Genomic DNA, 25162 nt, shown 5'->3' with positions numbered 1-25162 from the left:
TCTGAAATCTTTCAGCACGCTTAAAAAGTTGCAAGGGATGTAATTTCCAGTGTAATAGATACCAACATTTTAAAATGAAACAAGTACATCATTCTTTTGAATATGCCTGCCCAGCACGACCATACACACACATGTACTAGGGCAATATGACACTGGTCATCGTGAATATAAAAATTTATTTCATATAAAGTTAAAAGCAACCAACAGGGCGGGCCGCGGTGGCTCAGCGGGCAAAGTGCTTGCCTGCTACGCCGGAGGACCTCGGTTCGATTCCCGGCCCCAGCCCATGTAACAAATACGGAGAAACAGAATACAATAAAACAAGAAAATGTTTAAAGATGTTTCCCTTTCTTCCTTCCTTCCTTCCTTCTATCCTTCCTTCCTTCTCTCTGTCTTTCCTTTAAAAAAAAAAAAAAAGAAAAAAAAAAAAAAAAAGCAACCAACACCTAACATACCTCTCAGTGATATGTGTGTGCACGTGTTTGTATGATGTTCTGTACACACACACACACACACACACACACACACACAAACACACACAGAGAGATAGAGTTGCAGCAAAATTGCTGAAGTTTAAGCTTAAGCAAGTAAGAGCCCTTTACTTCCACATATCTCTTCCAGAGTCTGAGGAGGGGCTCCAGTGATGATACACATTTTTCTAAACTCTGCAAAGGTCAGCTATCTAACTAGAGCTAGCTAGGAATATTATCTCCTCCTACTTCCCCTTCACTCAGGTGGTTAGCATTGCCGAGGTGTGGGCATTATTCATTCATATGTTTTAATTCTCTTTCTTAAAGAAGGCCCTCAAATCTGTATAATATTCAAGCCCACAAAATCTGGGAGAAACTGATAAACCCAAGATCCAGAAGAGTAGGTACCTCAGAGAGGGGCAGATCAAAAGAGGGACAAAAGAGTAACAAAAGAGGGACAAAAGAGTAACAAAGTTATATTTAGGTTATTGTCAGCAATGGGGAACAGCCTTAGAGGTGAATCCATTATGTACAAGAGGGGGAGAGAGAGAGAGGGATTAAACAAGTTTTTCTTTCATTTATTCATTTTTCTCCAGTAACTTTTTCCCCACAGAATTTTGTTCTAATAGGATATAATTTTATGCTTGAGAACATTTTACTTACCAATCTATTCTATTTCTATATTAAAAAACATGCATGTAAATTGAATTTCCTTTTAAAATTTTTCTTGTGACCATAGTAGGAGTTAAAGATAAATAGTCTGATTCAGTTATCAATATGATTATCATTGATTCACAGAGGAGTGAGAAACATATCACAAATAAATTATCAAAAATAAAAAGTGAAATTTTATTGGGAATGCATATATTAACAAGATAAATAGGGCTGTCTGTGGGTTAACTAATTTATGCAGCCATATCTGAAATTGATGATTTACGTGAAGCAATACCTTGCTTAGGTTCTCCTTCACTTTTGTTGAAAGCAAATAATTGAAATCACCTGCGCAACAAGAAGCCTCATCACCCAGCAATACCACCAGCCAGCCACTTCCTCACATAGGCATTGTGAATTGTCCCATTGGCACGGTGGGGGTTTTCTCACCTAGCACAGGAGGATTTAGGTAAAACCTCTTCCTAGGAGATGAGGAGACTGAGAGCCCTGGGGAGAAGTCCTCAGGCAAAGAAACAAGGTGTAAAAGCAGATCTGGGCAGCCAACCTGGAATTTTATTCCTTTCAGACAGTCCCTGTTCAGTAACCCTTGAAAAGTCTCCATGTGCCCAAAACCCTGTTCCAAAGATGCTGTGGAACCTGACACCAGGCACTGGGGGCAAATTCACAAATTTACTCCCCTTTCTTAAGGGGAAAATGGAAGAAATGTGGATGTCTTGTAAAAATACTCAGACCAGATATCACCAAAATGAAAAAGACTTAAATCTTTACCTTTTCTTGTGTACTAAAAATTATGTGTATAAGCATGTGTGTCTGAGAGAGAAAAAACAAGTCTGCTATCTCTGTAACCTTCTACCACATTTACACTTGAAAAACAAATTACACTCTTCAAATGCATGTCATCTCATTCCTAAAATGAAAAAAAAATCACCACTCTTAATTCATATAAATTTAGGCAATAACCCACTTTATAAATGAGATCACAACATTCCTTATTTGGTATCTTTTTTGAAAAGCATCTCACATATTTTTGGTGAGATCACATACACAACAGTGCCTAGAAATGGTAAGACTAATAAAAATTTGCTGAATTGGAAAAAGGGGTTTAAAAAAAAATGCAGCTGTGAAGAAAAAGCCAGTAAAACAAATTCCATTCTCTCACTGACTACTATAAAATTAGAAGTATGTTGGATGTTAAAACAAAAACAGTCCTCCAATAGATCAGGTTTTAAGGCATTCCAAATACTTTTGTTCAGAACTTCTCCCTCTGAGAAGATTCTGGCCCAAGTCCCAGCGGCTGAGGTCCTGTCTGGCAGGTCCAGAACAGCCCTTTGAGTCCAGGAGGCCCGAATCCCAGCTCCTCATCAGCAGCAGCCACTGGTGAGTGATGCTGAAGCAAAGAGAACACCCCTATCTGATCTTGCCCCTATTCAGTCTATACCAGGTACTTACCATCACTTAGCTACCTTCTTACTCTTCCTCCCCAAATCACCCCAGAGATACTAATGCTTAGCCTGGCACATGCTCACCCCCCCTTTCTCTATCTTCCCTGAAAACACAAAAGCACCAAAAAAGCAAGACACCTAGGCTATCACAGCTCAGCTCTCCAGGGAAAGACCTTAGCTGAGCTGTGATTTGATACGCTGCTTTTCGTGTTTATAAAAGGCCAGTATATGGTAGAGCCACAGGAAGAACATGTGCTCTTTGCCTGAAAAAAAAAAAATCGTAGAAGATCGTCTGTCTATGCTACTCAAAGATCTAAGCAATTTCTCCTATAATTGGAGGCAAGAAAAGAAAGGCCCCTTTCTCAGCGAACTGGTATGCTTCTCATGTTAGACAATGGTAACACATAGCATGGTTTATTTCCTTTTTGCCTTGGCCACCAGAAACTTCAGGTATAAATTTAATGTTCAGCTGCAAAAAAAAAATCTATCACTCCAGGTACATGCCATAATTACCTTAATAAGCGTATATCACCCAATCAATGACAGATCTTGTGCAAGTTTGGACAGGCTCACCTTCCAGCTGCCTTTTCCTTCATCTCTTCTCTAAGAAGACCCCTTAATTTCAAACAAAGCATCACCTTAAGAATCACACACCCACCTATGACATCTTAGCATGGGTCAATGCTTCAGTGACTTAGATCCACTCTTCCCCAGCTGTGTTTTTGCAAGATCAGAGATTTAGAAACTTGTTACTTGTATTAAGAAAATAAAAAATCTGGACTGACTCATTTGCTTTAAACCTCACAGAGCAGGTGGCAGCACAGCTAGCTGGGTTCGATGGCTGCCCTCCAAAGCAAGGTCAACACCTCAGCCTGCAGGATTTAGGGTAAGATATGGAGCCACTTCTAAAGAATTTTCAAAACAGCAACAGAGAAAATCAATCCACCTTATTCAGTGAACAGTCTTTTTTAAACAGCAGAAAATTAGAGCCTGCATCCCAAATTAATCCATGACAAAATGGTATGATCAACAAAAGCGGAGTCCGGGGTGGCTGCCTAAAATTGGAGTGTGCCAGATAATCTGGGCTGAGTTGGACCTTTGGAGGGAGCACCACATACGGACTTTTACTGAGAGCAGGTAGAGCAAGTCCCTCTGCAGTCATGCTGACCAAGGCAATTTCAGAGCAGATGGGCAAAGAACTGCTTTACAAGTACATCTGCACCACCACAGCCACCCAGAACCGGTTCAAGTATGCCAGGTCACTCCTGACACAGACTGGGCCCGTCTGCTACATGACCACCCCTGGCTACTTAGCCAGAGCTTGGTGGTCAAGCCAGACCAACTGATAAAACCGCATAGAAAGCTGGGTCTAGTTGGGGTCAACCTCATTCTATGGGGTCAAGTGCTGGTTGAAGCCACAGCTGGGATAGGAGGCCACAGATGGCAAGGCCAAAGGCTTCCTCAAGAACTTTTTGATTGAGCCCTTTATCTCTCCTAGTCAGACAAAGGAGTTCTTTGTCTGCATCTGTGCTACCCAAGACGAGGACTACATCCTATTCCACCATAAGGTCAGGATGGACGTGGGCGATGTGGATGCTAAAGCTCAGAAACTACTCGTTGGTATGGCTGAGAAGCTGAATCCCAAGGACATTAAGAAGCACTTGCTGGTCCATGCCCTGAAGACAAGAAAGAAATTCTGGTCAGTTTTATCTCCGGCCTCTTCAATTTCTATGAAGACTATTTCTATGCCAGAGATGGCATCTACATCCTTGACTCAGCTGCCAAGTTGGACGCCATAGCCGACTACATCAGCAATGTGAAGTGGGGTGATATACAGTTCCCTCCTCCCTTTAGGTAGGAGGCTTCTCCAGAGGAAACCTACATTGCAGACCTGGGTGTCAAAAATGGGGCAAGCCTGAAACTGACCTGGCTGAACCCCAAGGGGAGGGTCTGGACCATGGTGGCTGGAGGTGGCACCTCTATTGGGTAATATCACCATCTGTGATCTTAGGGGGTGTTAATGAGCTGGCAAACTATGGGGAGTACTCAGGTGCCCCCAGTGAGCAGCAGACCTATGACCATGTCAAGACAATTCTATCCCTTATGACACACAAGAAGTACCAGATGGCAAGATTCTCATCATCAGAGGCAGCACCGCAAGCTTCACCAACATGGCCACCACATTCAAGGGCATCATGAGAGCAATTTGGACCCCTGAAAAGAGCATGAGGTCACAATCTTTGTCCGAAGAGGTGGTCACAACTATCAGGAGGGCTTACGGGTGATGGGAGAAGTCAGAAAGACCACTGGGATCCCCATCCACATCTCTGGCACTGAGACGCACATGACAGCCATTGTGGTCATGACCCTGGGCCACTGACTCATCCCCAATCAGCTGCCCACAGCAGCCCACACTGTAAACTTTCTCCTCAATGCCAGTGGGAGCCCTTCAACTCCAGCTTCTAGCAAGATGGCATCTTTTTCTGAGTCCAGGGCTGATGACATGACACATGCAAAGAAGGCCAAGCCTGCCATGCCACAAGATTCAGTCCCAAGTCCAAGATCCCTGCAAGGAAAGAGTGCCACTCTCTTCAGCTGCCACACCAAAGCCATGTGTGGGGCATACAGACTCGGGCCATGCAAGGCATGCTGGACTTTGATGATGTCTGCTCCCGTGATGAGCCCTCGGTGGCCGCCACAGTCTACTCTTTCACTGGGAACCACAAGCAGAAATTTTACTGGAATCACAAGGAGATCTTGATCCCTGTCTTCAAGAACATGGTTGATGCCATGAAGAAACACCTGGAAGTTGCTGTGCTGATCAACTTTGCTTCTCTCCATTCCACTTATGACAGTACTGTTGAGACCATGAATTATGCTCAGATCCAGACCATCACTTACATAGTTGAAGGCATCCCCAAGGCCCTCATGAGGAAGCTGATCAAGAAGGTGGACCAGAAAGGAGTGACTATCATTGGACCTGCTACTGTTGGGGGAATCACGCCTTGATGCTTTAAGATTGGGAATACAGGCAGAATACTGGACAACATCCTGGCTTCCAAGCTGTACCTCCCTGGCAGCATGGCCCATGTCTCACATTCTGGAGGCATGTCCAATGAGCTTAGCAATATCATCTCTCAGAGCATGGATGGTGTCTATGAGGGTATGGCCATTGGTGGGGACACTTACCCCAGCTCAAGATTTATGGACCACATCTTACATTATCGAGACACTCCAGGAGTGAAAATGATTGTGGTTTTTGGAGAGAAAGGGGGCAATGAGGAATATAAGATCTGACAGAGGATCAAGGAGGACCACATCACTAAGCTCATGCTCTGCTGGTGCCTTGGGACCTGTGCCATCATGTTCTCCTCCAAGATACAGTTTGGTCACACTGGAGTTTGTGATAATCAAGCTTCTGAAACTGTAGTAGCCAAGAACCAGGATTTGAAGGAGACAGGAGTGTTTGTACCCTGGAGTATAGATGAGCTTGGAGAAATTATCCCGTCTGTGTGTGAGGATTTTGTGTTCAAAGGTGTCATTGTACCTGCTCAGGAGATCCACCATCTACAGTGCCGATGTACTACTCTGGGGCCAGGAAGCTGGGCTTGATCCTCAAGCTGGCCTCATTGATGATCAGCATCTGCAACAAGCATGGGCAGGAGCTAATATATGCAGGCATGTCCATCACAGAGGTCTTCAAGGGAGAGATGAGCATCAGTAGGGTCCTCAATCTCCACTGGTTCCAGAGAAGGTTGCCCAAGCATTCCAGCTGGTTCATCAAGATGTGCCTGATGGTGGCAGCTGATCATGGGCTGGCTGTCTCTGGGGCTCACAACACCATCATCTGTGCTCAGGCTGAAAAGGACCTGTTCTCCAGCCTCACTTCAGGGCCGCTCACCATAGGGGATTGGTTTGGAGGTGCCTTGGACATAACAACTAAGATGTTCAAACAGCACTTTCCGCCACACCTCAGCTCGATTACGTGCTGGAAGTAGAGAAGATTACCACCCCCAAAGAAACCAAATCTTATTCTGAATGGAGACGATTTCATCGGAGTTGCATTTGTAGACATGCTTAGAAACTGTGGTCCTTTACTCAGGAGAAAGCTGATGATTTTATTGACATTGGAGCTTTCAATGGAATCTTTGTGCTGGGAAGGAGTATGGACACTTCACTGGACACTATCTTGATCAGAAGAGGCTGAAGCAGGGGATGTATTGCCTTCCATGGGATGATATTTCCGATGTTCTTCTGGAACATATGAGCATGTAACTGAGCCAGAAACCCTACTGCAATAAAGTAAAGACAAGAACTCCTCCCTCTCTTCCCATCTGCAGGAAACAGTGCCCCGACAGCTGCACTAGAGCCTACTACAGGATGAGTCTGGATGTGAATAGCCTCTGGTATACAGGCACAGAGACCAGCACCCACAGGCTCACTCTGTTCAGTTCACACAAAAAAAGCTTAAATTTCTTTTAATAAGCATACAAATGGAAACCAAGCCAATACTTGTGGCATTTTCTATGCTATCTGCTGTATTTATTACATGGAAATATCTAAGCACTGTCAGAATAGTGTTTTTCCTTGTTATAGATCATTATGATGTTGCTTCAGTTTTTCCGTTTGCTAAAAAAAAATTTCTCTTGGAGAAAGGGAATGAAACTTTTAAGACCTCCCTTTCTCCTCATTTACCTTGAAGAGAATTGCATTAATCCAATTTCTTTAGGATGTTTTGTATGTTATATGTTAAGGGTTTGTTTGGTGCCCGGCTGAAACGCGTTTCATGTTGCCGACCAAAATCTGTTTATATTAGGGGGATGGGATCATTGCATCCTTAGCCAGTATCACGAAATATGTGGAGTGGTAATTTAATTTAAAATGTAAAGTTGTGGCGGGCCATGGTGGCTGGAAGGCAGAGTTCTCACATGGCAGCCGGAGACCCGGGTTCAATTCCCCGTGCCTGCCCATGCAAAAAAAAAAAAAAGAGAGTAAAGCTGTAACACACATATGTTTAAAATGGGAAAGCAAAGCAAAAAGCTGTGAAATGTCTCGTGTCTTATGTTTTCTGTATTTATGCAGCTGACTTGTCTGTTCCTGAAGAGTCCAAGGACTCTTCTCCACCCAGTTTACATCTAATCCACAAAGATTCTGGATGGCTGCCACCTCGGTCTCCTCTCCGTATTATCATAGTTTAAATAAACTATTGCAACTATGAAGGCAAACAAACAAAAAAAAGGGATGATAATGTTCCGAAACATAACATCAAGATATGTTATATCCAACCCCAATTAAAAAGCAGTGTGGTTTTTTTTTTTCTTTACATTTTAACTAATCAGAGAAAATAAACTATCAATGTGTCGCATGCTATCCTAAACAGGGAAATTTGGCAACAAGGCTGACATGACTATGTTATTCTAAACAAATACACTTTAAGCTGTTTCACCCTGTCACACTTCCCTTACCAAGATTAAAACTGCGATGAAAGCCAGTTCTCATTAAAAGAGAAAAATACTGAGACCAGCTCTGCAAGAAATACTAAAGGGAACACTAGAGACAGATACGAAGGCTGAAGAGAGAGGTGTGGAGAAGAGTGCAGAAAGGAAGACTATGAGAAAAGGTAAAAAGAAGGAAAATTAGAATGACATATAATAGCCAAAAAGCAAAATGGTAGAGGAAGGTACTGCCTGGGCAGTAATAACAATGAATGTTGATGGACTAAGCTTCCCAATCGGGGAACATGGACTGGCAGAATGGATTAAGGAACGGGACCCATCTATATGCTGTCTCTACTCAAAGGACATGAGGGCAAGGACACAAATGGACATTTGCACACCAATGTTTATAGCAGCATTATTTACAATTACCAAGAGATGGAAACAGCCAAAATGTCCATCAACAGACGGTGGCTAAACAAACTGTGGTATATACATATGATGGAATATTATACAGCTGTAAGACAGAATAAAGTTATGAAGTATGTAACAACATGAATGGACCTTAAGGACATTATGCTGAGTGAGATTAGCCAGAAACAAAAGGACAAATACTGTATGGTCTCACTGATACGAACTGACATTAGTGAATAAACTTGGAGAATTTCATTGGTAACAGAGACCATCAGGAGATAGAAATAGGGTAAAATACTGGGTAATTGGAGCTGAAGGGATACAGATTGTGCAACAGGACTGAATGTAAAAACTCAGAAATGGACAGCACAATACTACCTAACTGTAATACAATTATGTTAAAACACTGAATGAAGCTGAATGTGAGAATGATAGAGGGAGGAGGGCAGGGGGCACAAATGAAATCAGAAAGAAAGATAGACGATAAAGATTGAGATGGTATAATCTAGGATTGCCTAGAGTGTATAATGGAAGTGACTAAAGGTACAAATTTAAAATATGTTTTTGCATGAGGAAGAAGAAAGGAATATCATTACTGCAGGGTGCTGAAAATAGATGGTAATTAATATTTTAAAATTTCAACTTATGTGTGAGATTAAAGCAAAAATGTTTATTTGGTACAAAATTTATATTTTGACTAGTGCACTTCCTAATATAATTTATGTAGATAGCTTGGTTGAACAACATAAGTACATGGAACCTTGAGTAGGACATGAGATGTTGCTGGTTTGTCCACAGTGATGCCCCGATGAATTCCAGAGTGATTTGATCAGTGAGTGGAAAAGTATTTGCAAAGCCCCCTTTAGGGAATGGTGAGAATGGGGGAAAATTTAACCTCCCCAAGTTGAATTCTTGATATTCGCACAAGCAGTGTGGACAACCAAAGCTATAGGCTGAGCCCCAGTCTTGGGGTTTGTTCATATGAAATTTAACCCACAAAGGAAAGGTCAAGCCTATTTAAAATTAGGCCTAAGAGTCACCCCCAAGAGAACCTCTTTTGTTGCTCAGATGTGGCCTCTCTCTCCAGCCAACACAACAAACAAACTCACTGCCCTCCCCCTGTCTACGTGGAACATGACTCCCAGGGGTGTGGACCTTCCTGGCAAAGTGGAACAGAATTCCTAGAATGAGCTGAGACTCAGCATCAAGGGATTGAGAAAAACCCTAGAATGAGCTGAGATTTAGCAGCAAGGGATTGAGAAAACCTCCTCCACCAAAAGGGGGAAGAGTGAAATGAGACAAAGTGTCAATGGCTGAGAGATTCCAAACAGAGTCAAGTGGTTATCCTGGAGGTTAATCTTACGCATTAAATAGATATCACCTTGTTATCCAAGAGGAAATGGAGAGGCTGGAGGGAACTGCCTGAAAATGTAGAGCTGTGTTCCAGTAGCCACGTTTCTTGATGATGATTGCATAATGATATAGCTTTCACGATGTGATTATGTGATTGTGAAAACCTTCTGTCTGATGCTCCTTTTATCTACCTTGTCAACATATGGAATAAAAATAAATACTAGGGGAAACAAATGTTAAAATAAATTCAGTTTGAAATGCTAGCAATCAATGAGAGGGAGGAGTAAGGGATATGGTATGTATAATTTTTTTTCTGTTTTCGTTTTATTTTTCTGTTGTCTTTTTACTTCTTTTTCTGAGTTGATGCAAATGTTCCAAGAAATGATCATGATGATGAATATGCAACTATGTGATGATATTGTGAATTACTGATTATATATGTAGAATGGAATGATCACATATTAAGAATGTTTGCGTTTCTTTCCTGTAATTTTTTTTTTAATTAATTTAAAAATTAAAAAAATAGAGAAAAATACTTTAGCACCTTTGTTTTATTATTCTTCCTGGGGGTACTGGGTAGAAAAGACGAGATTGCTCTGACCTAAGACCTGGGCTAGATGTATATCTCCCTCGTTCCATTCCCCAGCTGAGTGATTTCAGACCTTCAAAGTCCTGGACCCAGGTTCCTCATTTGCAAGGTGGCCTTAATCCACCTACTCAGGAAAGTGAAGGAGCAATGAGAAAACAGAAATCCCAGTACCTCATAAACCATAAAGTGCTACTTGAATATGAGGACCATATCAGATACTTTTTTGGCTCCTCCTCCAGCTCTTTCTTTGGCTTCCAGAGTTATCTTTATGAATAACAAATCTGATATCAATCTGCGATCTAAAAACATTCAGTGGGGTCACCATGGCACACCAATTAGTATAATACATGAGGTTTCTTCATAATCTACCCTTTTATCTTAGAAGACTGCCTTGCAGCAAACCCTTCTTCTCTTCCTTTGGCCATAGTCAGCTACCAGTCACCCGGGATTGCTTGGTGGACCCAAAGGTGCCATGGTTTTGCTTAGTGCAAGTACTGTCCTTTTGTTTGCAATGTCTTTTTCCACATCTGTATCTGGCAAACTTCTGTTCATCTTTCAGCAACCAGCTCAAGTGTCACCTCTGTCAGGAAGTCCTTTCCTTCTCCTTCATTTACTCCCTCCCTTTGCTCCCCATGGCATGTGGACAAACCTCTATTTCTACAAATCTCAGTATGGAAAGGATGACTTTAGACATCTATCTCCCAGACTAGACCAGCTCTTGTGAGAAACTTGGTGTCTTCAGCACACTCAATTTTTCAAAAAAAAATTTAAGAAAACTAAAGCCTTATCAAAAAATCATAGGGGAGGGCGGGCCGCGGTGGCTCAGCGGGCAAGAGTGCTTGCCTGCCGTGCCGGAGGACCCCGGTTCGATTCCCGGCCCCAGCCCATGTAAAAAACAAACAAAACAAACAAAATATAATAAAACAAGAAAATGTTTAAAAATGTTTCCCTTTCTTCCTCCCTTCCTTCCTTCCATCCTTCCTTCCTTCTCTGTCTTTCCTTCCTTTCCTCCCTAAAAAAAAAAAAAAAAAAAAAAAAAAAAAAAAAAAAAAAAAATCATAGGGGAAAGTTGAAGGTCATTAAGATGTCAATTCTACCCAAATTGATCTACAGATTCAATGCAATTCCAATCAATATTCCAACAACCTACTTTGAAGACTCAGGAAAGCTAGTTATCAATTTTATCTGGAAAGGAAAGACACCTTGAATAGCTAAAAAATACAGGAAAAAAGGAGAGCAAAGTGGGAGGACTAACACTTCCTGATTTTAAAGCTTACTATAAAGTCACAGTGGTCAAAAGAGCATGATACTAGCACAAAAACAGAAGTATTGACCAATGGAATCAAATCGAGTACAGAGCTAGACCACCAAATCTAAGGTCAACTGATCTTCGATAAGGCCCCCAAATCCACCGAACTCGGACAGAATAGTCTTTTCAATAAATGAGTTCAATAAATAAAGGAGTTGAGAGGTTATCCCGGAGTTTCTTCTAACGCATTACACAGATACCCTTTTTCAGTTTATGGTATATTGGAGAGGCTAGAGGGAAGTACCTGAAACTGTCAAACTGTGTTCCAGTAGACTTTATTCTTGAAGAGGATTTGTATGGCTTTTACAATGTGACTGTATGATTGTGAAACCTTGTGTCTGATGCTTCTTTATCCAGGATATGGACAGATGAGTAAATAATAATAAGGATAAAAAGTAAATAAATGATAAGGGGAGATAAAAGGTAAAAATAGGGTAGCTTGAAATACTATTGGTCAATGAGAGGGGAGGGAGGGGTAAGAGGTCTCAGATGTATGAGTTTTTGTTTTTTTTTTTCTTTTTATTTCTTTTTCTGGAGTGATACAAATGTTCTAAAAATGATCATGGTGAAGAATATACAACTATGTGATTATATTGTAAGCCATTGATTATATAATATGGTTGGACTGTATGTGTGTGGCGATTTCTCAGTAAAAATATTTTTTAAAAAATCAATTGACCAGGCCCTGGCACTGTGGGATCAACAATTCCATCCTGACCAAAAGGGGGAAAATAAGTCTAACTAATAAAGTATCAGTGGCAGTGAAAGTTCAAATAGAGTTGAGAGGCTACTCTGGAGGTTGCTCTTACACAAGCTTCAGTTAGACCTTGCTACCTATCATAACCTGCCAAACCCCAACCAGGACCATTCCAGCCAATCCTAGGGCAATATTTAAGATTCCACAAGGGTTCCATGCACTAGAGTAACTTTCCAGAAACGTACAACCTCCAGATGGGTCCCTGGTCCAGATAAGTCCTGAAATCTAGAGGACCCAGTCTCTCCAGAACATCAGATAGTTCCGTTTCCTTATCCCATATTATTGACAGCCTCTTCCAAAATGCAAGTGAGAATGACCATAGTCAAAATACCCCTAAAGAGTGAGACAGTAAGATCAAAGGTGCTGGTGGAGTTATACAGAGAAGGTTGGGTTTAACAAACAAATATGATTGCTAAATCATTAAACTGAAATTTCTTTTAGTCTCCAGTATTTTATAGCAGCTGGAAGTAAAAACTGAAAATTGTGGAATTGTAACCCATACCAAACTCTGAAATATGTTCTACAACTAACTGTGGTGCTATGCTTTGAAATTTATTGCTTTTTTGTATACATGTTATTTTTCACAAAAAAGAAAAAGTTGATTGTGATGATAAAAAAATATTTAAGCCTTCTAGCCTCCTATATTCTGGAGCAGCTAGAAGGAGAAATCTGAGAGGATGGGATCTCTGGGATCTGTCCTGTAACTACTTGTTGAAGAGTGCTTTGAAAACCATTGCTTTCTTCTTTCTTTGCTTTGTATATATGTCATATTATATGATTTAAAAAGTTAAAAAAAAAAAGAGGCTTTGAAAACTTTCTCTGATTTTACCAGAAATTTGATATGAATAAGACCTTATATGTTTTAGAGCTACAATGAAGTCAGGAAATATACATTCACCTATAGAGAACTGTTTGAATTAAAGTCTAATCAAATTCAAAAAACAAAACAAAAAAATCAATTATCCATAGATGTGAGGGTCTACTTCTGAACTACAAATTAAAAAAAAAAAAGGGGGGCATGGGAGAACTGGATATCAGTAGTTAAAAGAATAAAAGAGGACCCCTACCTTACACCCTATACAAACATTAACTCAGAGTGGATGAAAGGCCTAAATATTAGAGACAGTACCATAAAACTCCTAGAAGAAAATATATGGAAACATCTTCAAGACCTAGTAAACAGGAGGTAACTTTTAGAAACTGTACACCCAAAGCACAAGCAAAGAAAAAACAAATAGATAACAGGGAAATCCTTAAATTCAAAAGCTTCTGTCCTCTGTGCAAAAAAGAATTTTGTCAAAAAAGGTAAAGAGGCAGCCAACTCAATGGGAAATATTTGGAAAAACACATATTTGGAAACCACGCATCAGATAAAAGTTTGATATTCTGTGTACATAAAGAAATTATACAACTCAACAACAAAAGAGCAAACAACCCAATTATAAAATGGCACAGGACATGAACAGATACTTTTCCAAAGATCAAATACAAATGGCTAAAAAAATGCATTAAGAGATGCTCATCTCCATTAACTATAAGGGAATGCAAATGAAGACTACAATATACATAAAGAAATCATACAACTCAAAGAACAAACAACTAATTATAAAGTGAGCTAAAGATATGATAGGCATTTTTCTAAAGAGCAAATACAGATGGTGCAAAAGCTCATGAAGAGATGCTCATTTTCATTAGCTATAAGGGAAATGCAGATCAAGTCTACAATAAGATACCACCTCACACTTGTAAGAATGGCTGCTATTAAACAGGAAACTACAAATGTTGGAGACGATGGATGTGGAGAAGTTGGGACACTTATGCACTGCTAGTGGGAATGTATAATGGTACAGCCGCTATAGAAGACAGTTTGGCGGTTCCTTAGAAAACTAAATATCGAGTTGCCCTATGACCCAGCAATAGCACTACTTGGTATATACCCAGAAGAGCTGAAAGCAGTAACACAGACAGACATTTTCACGCCAATGTTCATAGCAGCATTATTCACAATCACTAAAAGACGGAAACAATCCAAGTGCCTATCAGTAGACAAGTGGATTAACAAATGAAGACTACAAGGGGATATCAAATCACACCTATAAGAATGGCTGCTATTAAACAAACAAAACCGCAAACGCTGGAGAGGGTTGGAGAAATTGGAACACTTATTCACTGTTGGTGGGAAAATATAAAGGCACATTTGCTGTGGAAAACAGTCTGGGATTCCTCAAAAACTAAATATTGAGTTGCCCTATGACCCAGCAGTACCACTACTCAGTACATACCCAACAGAGCTGAAAGCAGTAGCATGAACAGACATTTGCACACCTATGTTAATAGCGGCACTATTCACAAATGCCAAAAGATGGAAACAATCCAAGTACCCAGCATCAGAGAAGTGGATAAACGTGTGGCTGGTTGATAAATAAAAGCATCAGTCAGTTGATTGCATCTGTGGCTGACTACATCTGCAATCAACTAAGGGTGTCTCCTATCAAGGAGATAATCCAATCAGTTGAAGACTTTAAGGGAGAAGAAAGACCTTTTCACTGCTTCTTCAGCCAGTGAGTCTTGTGGAGTTTGTCCAGACCCTTCATTGGAGTTGCCAGCTTCACAACCTGCCCTGCAGATTTTGGACTCTTCCATTCCCATGGTTACTTGAGACACATTACCAGTCTCCTATTTACAGATATCTCCTGTTGATTCTGTTTCTGTAGAGAACGCTGACAAATAGAAAGGGGAAAACTAAAACTGCATGCTATGGCCAATATCTAGTAGGAAGACATCAACAGTACTACAGCACTGCCACGGACAAATAATTGAGGGGCAGAGGGGAGACAAGAGATTAAGGGAAGTTTTGATTTGATATTGGGTGAGGCTGTGTTTATCAGTTCTTTGTCTCTTTGGGCCAGTGAAAATAGTCTAATATTGAGAGTGCTGTTGATTGTACAACCAAGTGAGGGCACTGGAAGACACAGTTCATTTATTTTGGACATTATCCATTATGCCCAATGGATGGCGTGGGGTGAAGGGTACAAGGACTCAGAAGCCAAAAGGCAAATATATATATACATGAAGAAAACTGGCTGGCTACAAAAAGGAAGGACATTATGAGGCACACAATGAACCTTGGGACAATGTGTTGTGCAAAATTAGCAAGAAACAAAAGAACAAATATGCTTTGGTCTCTTTCAGAAAATACTTATAAGAAAATTGGAGCCTAGATTGGAAGCTCTTATACCAGCCATACTTAGTCCAAAGTTGTAAAAGTATTTCTAGATTCTGAGACACTGAGTGATATATGTATAAGCTGGTACTTCCCTGAAACTCTGAGAACCTCTGGAACACCTAAGACTCAGAGGTAGAGTTCTGCAGCTCAGAAAATTAGTATTGCTATACATACAATAACAGTTAAAATGCCCAAAAAACAGATCAGGTCTCAATTAGAGATGAAAAGGAAGCCGATCTGGCTGGGACTAAGGTAACCAGACTACAGGGTAAAAGATGATAGGATATGTACTCCAGAGCTTCACCTACTATATGAGACCAAAGGCAGAAAGGTTTATTGTGTCTAGAATCTGAATTTTCTGTAATACACAATCTAAATTATCATATCTGAATAGCTCATTTAACAACTCAAAACGCAAGGCACCCAAAACAGGAACAAGGCCTTGTAATTCTGCAGAGCTTAATGTAATACCTGCATACATCTCAGACTATGGTGGGCTGATCATTAAAAACTGTTGGTAGAGTCACTTGAGGGACTTAAGAAAACAATGGAATTATTAAACTTTCCCATTTGGGAAACCCCCGGTACCCTCTCAAATATTGGAGACTCCCAAGAAAACAGACCAAGCCCTTGATTTTGAGGAAAAGGTAAGACTACCTATAATTTAGCCTAAAAGTTGCTTCCAGAAAACCTGTTCTGTTGCTCAGATGTGGCCTCTCTCTCATTCTAAGCCCAGTTCCACAAGGAAAATCATTACACTCTCCCCTCTACAGGGGACATAACATTCAGGGGTGAAAAGCTCCCTGACAAAGTAGGATGTGACTCCTGGGAAAGAGTCTGGTCCTAACACCATGGGACAGACAACACCTTCCTGACTAAAAGTGGGAAAACAAGTGTAACTAATGAAGTATCGGCTGGCTGAGAGAGTCAGGAGGCTACTCTGGAGGCTACTATGCAAACTTCAGCTAGACACTGCTAATTTCTATGGTATGCCAAACCCCACCCATCATCATTACTGTTAACTCTTAAGAACAACTAAAGCTTTGAGACTCTATAAAAGTTTAATGCACACAGTTTACTTTCCATAAAGCTATAACCTCCAAATGGTTCCCAGGCCAGATAAATCCTGAAACCCAGAAGGACCAACTTCTCCAAGACTGGTAATTAATTACATCCCTATATCCCTTATTGTTGACCCCTTTATCAACATGAAAAAAGTTAGAATGGGCATTGCCCAAAGATCATTATAGATTAGGAAAAGGGTCAAAGGAGAAGGAGTATAAAGCAGAGAAAATAAGATTTAAAAAATAAATATGACTGCTGAATCACTATATTGATATTTCTTTTAGCCTCCAGTGTTTCGGAGCAGCTAGAAGGAAAAATGTGAAATAGTGGAATGACAACCCACAACAAACTCTGAAATCTGCTCTGTAACTACTTGTTAAAGTGTACTTTGAAAACTGTCTTTTCTTTGTATATATGTTAAGTTTTACAATTAAAAAAACATTTAAAAAAGATCATACACTAGTGCTCGCTTTGGCAGCGCCTATACTGAAACTGTAATGATACAGAGAAGGTCAGCATAGCCCCTGTGCAAGACTGACATGCAGATTTGTGAAGTGTTTCACATTTTTTCATTATATATTTTTCTTTTTAGTTTCTAGTGTATGGAATAGCCAGAAGGAAATACCGGAAATTGTTGAACTGTAATCCAGTGGCCTTGATCTTTTAAAATGATTGTATAACTATAGCTTTCATCTTGTGACCCTGTGATTATAAAAACCTTGTGACTGACATCCCCTTTATCCAGTACATGGGTAGATGAGAAAAAAAATAGAGACAGGTATGAAAAGAAAATAACCATAGGCTAGGAATATGGGGGAAAAATACCCCTATGTAAATTACGAACAATAGTTAATATTACTACTTTAATAATCTTCCATCAATTGTAACAAATGTAACTATTGTCAAAAAAAAATAGTAGAATTTTAAAAAGTGCCTTCATCAATTGTAAAAAAGTTTCCACACCAATGCAAGTGTTGGTGGTGGGGTAACATATGTAATCCTGTATTTTATGCATGACTGCTCTTATAAATCTACAACTTCTCTAAAAAACTTTGCAATTAAAAAAAAAAGTTTTAGAACTTTTAATTGCCAAACTATTCTTTGTAATAAAGTGTATCAATCAGAGGTCTCAAGCATACAGGGAAACTTTATGTAGGCCCTTGGGAGAATAGGGAAAGAATAAAAATATCCTGTAAACTAAAACACAATTTACACTGCTTTCTTCCAAAGAAAGGGCAGCGATCAACACAACAATTAACCACTTTCTGTGAAGGTCTAGAAGCAGAATTCTGATGGTTCTGTTTGTTTGAAGACAACACACAAATACACATGCACACACACAGGTATCTCACACGCAAAAGGGGATCCCTCTCGCTCCTACACTCTCTCCTAAATCCTCCTCTGTTCAGCCTTCTGCACGGATGACTAAATTGAAGATGTGTATTAGCCAATATTATAATGCACTTGTCAATGTTTTCCAGGCAGGAGAGTTCCAGATAGCTCTCTCTGTATAATCTGGCAGTGGTTGTTCTAGGACTGAAAGAGTCCCTCTGAAATTCCAACTGGGACTCAGAAAGGTTAAGTGATTTGCCCAAGGTCACAGAGCTGCAAGACACCAATGTCAGGATTCAAAAAAAGAACTTCTGATTTTAAGCTCTGCTCTGCAACACTGCCTCCCATGAAGGCTAACTTGCAGAAGGAAATAAGATTTCCTGAAAAGAAAATGTAGCACTACTGATCCATATTGTTGGCTTTAAATGTGTCTGTTTCTAAATTGTAGTCCTTGGATTTTAAAGCATTAAAAATACTAACGACCCACAGGAACTAAACAACTTATCATCTAACTACTTATGAAAAAATGGCTGGTATTAAAATGATTGTTGGAGAAGGCTGAGGATTGGTAGAGCCAGGGATCTTCCCCACCACCCCAACTGAGGTTTCCCCACAAACTATAAAAGCTGAGCGTACAAGGCAGCATGGGGACATCCAAGGACTCATTTCTGCTCAAGACCCAGTAGGATCCAAGAGGTTGAGTATGACCTGTAAGCCTGCCCATTCCTGCGCTTGGGCAGCTGAGGCTGAGCGGTGAGTGCCACCCAAGTACCTGTGAGACCCACTGATGTGAAGTAAAGGGCACAGCCACTCTCTGCAGAAACCTCGGCAAGTCCCAGAAGGTTTAGCTGGGAGAGGAGAGAGAAGCACAGGTTATAGGACAGAGTGGTGGCAGGCAGCACCCAATGCTCTCCACACCCACAAGCAAACTGGGATTTCAAAACCCCTCAAAAGAGTTTAACAAGTCAATTCATTTCCATGTCAGAAAAATGAATTTACTGTTAAAGATTGAGATCATTCAAGTAAAAGGACTTTGTCTCTAGCTAGACTTGTCAAATCATTAAGAGCTAACTGACTTTACACCAAAATAAATGCCAGAAGGACTTTAAAAAATTAAATGAAAAAATGAAACTAGGTAGACAATGCGTATTTGATGTTAGAATGTAAGTCCTTCCTAAACATAGAAACAAAGAAAAACATCACAAATGGAAAGAGTTCTACATCTAACAACTAAATAAAGTAGGGTAATTTCTGCACAGAAAAAATAAACAAAACCCATTTGCAGGCAAATAAAAAGCTAGGAAATAATTATTTGCACAAATGAGAAAAGGATAAAACCCTTCATCTCTAAAGAAATCTTATAACTGACAAGAAAAAGAGGAACATATATACAGAAGAAAAAAGGGAACGGGCTCTAAATTGGCAATTCCCAAAAGAGAATACGTTTTATGAACATATGTAAATTGCTCAATTTCACTGATATTTGAAGAAACACAAATTAAAGATGTAAGAATGTCATCTTCCACCTATCAAATAGGTTAGGAGTTTTTCAAAGACAATATCCAGTGCTTATAAGAATATGGGCAAAACAAGTTAAATACTGCAAGTTAAAGTACAAATCTTTATAAATGCAGAAATTTGTATTAAACTGAGTTTTAAAATCAGGTACACACTTTAACCCAGCATTCTAATTCTAAGAATTTATCCCAGGGAAATAGAGAGGTGTGCAAAAATTAAGAAATTAACAACATTCATCACAGCTTTATCTACAGCCATGAGAAAACAGAAATAGGCTAAATATCAAAAAGGACTTATTAAAAGAATCACAGTACATTTATAAGACACTTTGCAGCCATGAAGACCAATGTTATGAGAAATTATGCAGAGACATGGAATGATGTTTGCAGTACTGTGACATGGAAGACACACATTTGGCCAAACCAAAGCAGTTATGAGAAAAAGAACTAGTGTTCTAGTTTGTTAGCTGTCAGAATGCAATATACCAGAAACAGAATGGCTTTTTAAAAAGGGAATTTAACAAATTGCTAGTTTACAGTTCTAAACCTGAGAAAATGTGCCAATTAAAACAAGTCTATAGAAATGTCCAATCTAAGGCATCCAGGGAAAGATACCTTGGTTCAAGAAGGCCAATGAAGTTCAGTGATTCTCTCTCAGCTGGAAGGGTACATGGCGAACATGGCGGCATCTGCTGGCTTTCTCATGGCTCTACAAAAGGAACTCTCTCCAAAATGTTTCCTCTTTTAAAGGATTCCAGTAAGCAACTCCACCTTCAATAGGTAGAGACACACCTCCATGAAAACAATCAAAATGCTCCCACCCAGCAATACTGAATGAGGATTAGGACATGGTTTTTCTGGGGTTCACCAGATTCAAACCAGCTCAACTAGCATGTGTTTTATTATATCCTTTGTGCTTTTTTTAATTTTTCAATTTTCTACAATGAGCATGTATTAAGTTTTAATTATTTCTTAAAGATTGCATTTTGAAGCACTACACAGAGCCCTTCTTTGATTTCTTTTTGTTTGGCTGAGATAATGCATCAGGTTTTCCAAAATAATGCTATTTATTTGCTCTGGCCATAAACAAACTTTGCCTGGACTATCTGGATGTTAGGGACACATGGCAATGAATTCCAACACTATGCCTCTACATCAATATTTAATAAGTAAAGATAAAAGTAATTTGTCTAGAAAAACAATGCAAGAATCTTTGCTCGCTATTTGAAGAAACTTCCTAATCAAGACCAATTGTTTTACTTTCCATGCTTTTTAATAAACTTAATATGAAATCAAACTATGTTCACAAACCTCCAAACAGCCTTTATTTCATTACTGTGGATTGTAAAGATTTATAAACTGACATTTTAAACTTGAATCATGCAGATATGGGACTCTCACTCAAGGAAAATCCAGTGCTCTTAAATTCAAACAAACTGGTGAATGAAAATTCAATGAAAAATTTCTAAAATGTTTGCTAGCACAGATCCTTAGTGGATTAGGAATTTAATAGCTTATTTACAAGTATTCATTACATCCACAAATGTTCAATTGTAGATCCTCCTTGTCCAAGTGTGGTCCTCAGACCAGCAGCCTAGGCAACACCCGGAAGTCTGCTGGAAATGCAGAATCTCAGGTCTACCCCGAGACTTGCTGCCTTAGAGCCTGCATTTTGACAAGATTCAGGGGTGATCTGAAAGCACGTAAAGTCTGAGAACAACCAGTATAGAAAAGACAAACCCAAGCGTTACAAATCACAGCCAAACGAAAAATTACAGATTAGGATAATGTATCCCTTGATAAATACTATAGAAGGACTGAATGCACTCACACAACTTTCCAGCATCACAACTGTTACAGGGTGTGATAGCTTGAATCTATACCCTAGAAAATATCATGTTCTTAAATTTAATCCATTCCTATGAGTGTAGAGCCACTGTAAGTAGGATCTTTGGTGAGCAGGAAATTAACTTAAGTTGAGATGTGGCCTGTTAGGCACAGGGTCCTTAAGGATTCCACATGAGACAGTGAGTCAAAGATGAACTGATTTACTGAAGAAATAAAGCAGGGAGGTAGCAGGTGGGACAGCAAAAAGGAGAAAGCACGTAGGAGCCTGAAATTGGCTCCCACCTGGGGAGCCAGCAGAAAGAAAAAGAAAATGGCTCTGACTCTGTTCTGGGAGCTGTGTTTTAAAGGAAAAGTGACACCAGGAGGGGAGGGTGCCCACTAGGTGGTGTGTTGCCCCTTGACTGGATGGGGCTTGCTGACTCAGGGTATGACAGACTGCTGAGGTATTCTCCTTTAATGTGCAGGTGCATTATCAGGCAGGGTGAGATGCTGGTAGGGGAGGACATTATCACTAGTACCATCTTAAGGATACAATACTAGCTAGTATGGCAATTAGTTCATATCTGGGTCCTTGGACCTGCCAAGGATGCTGAGGAGGGGGGCTCTGCATCAAGAGTTCCTTTTGCTCTTAGAATTCTTTTTCTGAAATCCAACATGGCCTACCTTACCCAGGGTGGGTCTTAAGGCTCTCTTACTAGAGTTCTTTATGAGAGGGTAAAAAGACAGAGAGGGTGGGCCACAGTGCCTCAACAGGCAGAGTTTTTTACTGCCATGACAGAGACCCGGGTTCGATTCCCAGTGCTTGCCCATGTGAAAAAAAAAATACTGGGAGGACACATAGAAAAAAAAAAAAAATACTGGGCGAGAAAAGCCAGAGAATACACAGAGAAAAAGACCCAGAAGCTCAGAAAGAAAGCCACAGATGGAACAGGCAGAAGCTAAAAGCAATAAACTCTGAGTGAGAAGAACCAATAGACACTGCCATATGCCTCGACATGTAACAGAGGAGTCCAGATATCAGGTGATGATGCCTTGATTTGGACATTTTCATGGCTTCAGAACCATAAACTTGTAAATTAATAAGCCCCACTGTAAGTCTGGTACATTGCAATTTGTCAGCTTTTGCAAACCAAAACATAGGGGCTCTCTGCCCTAGTTGCATATTAGCATTACATGAGGAGCTTTTATCACATGCAATTGTCCAGGCCCTACCCCTGACCAAATGAATGGGTATCAGTATTTTCCAAAGCTCTCCAGATAATTCTATGGGGCAGCTGGGTTTGAGAACCTGTGATCGACTGGCAGAAAGAAGGCCTTAACCAAGGGTGCATCAGCATTACCACAGCCAGGCACAACCCACCCCTGCTTGCCTGCTCCTCCACGGAGCCCATCTCACTGCTCCTCACAAGGGATCCCAGGCCCTCTCTGCCCCTCCATGCAGAATGCAGGAACAGAGGACTGGTCACTCTGTCTCCAGAACCCGCCACATAATTGGTATAAACGTGGGATGAAAGAATAAACTCAGAAAGATGAAATAGATGACAAAGATGAAGGCTGCCAAGCCCAGCATGGAGGAGGCTATTCCCAACATGGAAGCTACATGGTGACGCCCTCATCCACATGAGACTTCAGTGCATAAAAGCCTCGTGAGCAAGACTCATTCTGAAATCACAAAAAGGCACCTATCATTCTAATCAGGAAAAGCAGGAGAAAGGGGCCATATATTGGCACTGCAATCCATTCTGCCATGAAGCAAATGAAACACGAAGATCAAAGCCTGCCCAGTAACCCAGGTATGTTCTAGTGCTCCACCTGCCAAGAGGGAGCACATTTAACGACTGAACACACCTTCTCTGTGCTACAGCTCAGGTCAGAAACAGACCACCACCATCAACTGTCTGTGTGCCCTGACAAAGGCGCTTAGAAACTACATGCTTCTCCTTGCAGCCATAAGGGGCAGGAGATCAGGCCCTACAAATGTTTGAATCAAATGTTTTCCAAACCCATCTGAGAAGTTCACCATCAAGCTACAAACTGATGAGATTGAAAATATGACCATAAATGACAGCTCTATATTTCCTTTACCTGGGTGAAAGACAGAAACTCCTGATGGTAACAAACTTTCCTCTCTCACTCACTTCAATTTCCGGGAACCTGTTCACATCATAGCATGACTAAAGAAACATGACCTCAAATAGCTCAGACTCCGGAGGGCCTCAGATTGCAGCTCAACAAGCTCACAGCCTTCTGAGTTGGGAAAAATATTAGCAAAGCAAATATGACCTTAATCCTGTCATCCACCAAAGTAAAATAAAAACACCACGCCCACAGGGTTTTTATCTTCATGTAGCCTTTTTAAATAGTCTTCTCCAGTTGTAACTCCACGCCTATGCATCCTTAGGTAGAGAGCAGCTTCCCTGGAGTTGGTCTGGAGACAAAACATGTCCAGGAGTAACCAATGTCACCCTGAGCTGCTATCCCCTCTCACCTCAGATCATTTACACAAGGACTCCTGCCTTGCCCTGCCCTGCCCTGCTGGGAGACATCCACACCACTATTCTCAGGCCAGGCTGGCCGGCCAGGGACACAGAGGAGCCCCAGCCCAAATGCTCACACCCTTCATTTCCTACTCAGTCCTGCCAGCTTCTGTGCCAATTGTCACTTTCCATTTCCCTGCCTGGCTACACGCACATGCACACTGTGGTAAAAAGAACTTCCTCTTAAGTGTCTAGAACTGTATGTGATTTTACATACTTTCCTTGCACACAGTTGGATGAATTCTGACACAGAAGCGGAACGAAACTGCAAGAAGTCAGCAAATGCATTTCTATAAAACTCTGTCCGATGAGTCAGTTCCACTATTTTCCCAGATTCTGAAAAACACTTCCAGGCAAGATGCTGCATTCTAAGTACTGCACCATACTGGCTTCTTCCGTCCTGTGCTTCTTACTAACTCATCAATGTTCCGGGGTTAAGAGAGGCAGAGCAGGGTGCAGACTCTACTTCTTGCTATGTATGTTTCTGAGCACAGGCAAGGGCATCCAAGTTAGGATGTAGCTCCAAGAATCTGACAACACGTTCACATTTTGAACCTGAGCAGGCAGGACCCCCACTATAGCTTCCCCTGCCCTCTCCCTTCAATAAATACAGAACAAGGGTGTGCAGACATTCTCAGGAGACACTTCAGAAGAGGATCACTTGAGAGATTGCACAAAGAAGGCTCAAAAGAAAAGTAGAATAATTCCTCCATGCAGGGCCCACAGTTAAAGGCCACAGGGACAGAGGAAAGGGGCAGGAATGCTTAAAGAAAGGACAAGCATCCTTTCCTAAGCTCAGTGGCCAATTGTATCTCCTCTTCCTGTGAACTGCCTGCTCAGATTCTTTGCACCTTTATCTCACGGGTTGTTTCTTTTGTTTCCTTATTGACTTACCAAATTTCTTTCTATCTGCATGTTAAAACTGTTCTGTGGGGAAGTATCTGTCCCTAGTCTGGGTCTTTTTGCCGCGTTTAAGGTGTGCTGTTATTCAGCAGGTTTTGCTCTCATGTGGCTTTTCCTTTTTCCTTTGTTATGTGTGCTTTCTACGTCTGAAAACCATTTCAGAGGAGGAACTGCGGAGAGACAGAACAGACCTACTTGGAAAATATGTATGTTGGGGGAGGTAGATGGTGACATGACAGCCATGTTCATATCTTCCATTACTTGACAGATTGTGTTAGATTGATTTAGGTGTC

The 25162-nt window shown here is 40.7% G+C and overlaps 1 protein-coding gene and 1 non-coding gene across 3 annotated transcripts in view; one reads left to right on the top strand and one right to left on the bottom strand.

The window, feature by feature from the left end:
- UST (uronyl 2-sulfotransferase) overlaps nucleotides 1–25162 on the bottom strand; it is a 387032-nt gene that overhangs the window by 348286 nt on the left and 13584 nt on the right. The window contains exon 1 of one of the 2 annotated variants that reach the window (XM_077149210.1): nucleotides 4511–8747. The exons of the other annotated variant lie outside the window; for it this stretch is intronic. Within the exon in view, the coding sequence (XP_077005325.1) occupies nucleotides 4511–4583 (73 nt within the window). The 5' untranslated portion in view covers nucleotides 4584–8747. Of the gene's footprint in view, nucleotides 1–4510; nucleotides 8748–25162 lie in introns of those variants that run through there. 2 annotated transcript variants of the gene reach the window in all.
- LOC143675260 (U6 spliceosomal RNA) lies at nucleotides 17195–17301 on the top strand. The gene has a single exon (XR_013171500.1). It is a non-coding gene; the product is annotated as a U6 spliceosomal RNA (small nuclear RNA).

The sequence above is a fragment of the Tamandua tetradactyla genome, chromosome 2 (genome assembly GCF_023851605.1).
Source record: "Tamandua tetradactyla isolate mTamTet1 chromosome 2, mTamTet1.pri, whole genome shotgun sequence".
NCBI classification, from domain to species: domain Eukaryota; kingdom Metazoa; phylum Chordata; class Mammalia; order Pilosa; family Myrmecophagidae; genus Tamandua; species Tamandua tetradactyla.
This window is presented reverse-complemented; position numbering and strand designations above follow the sequence as displayed.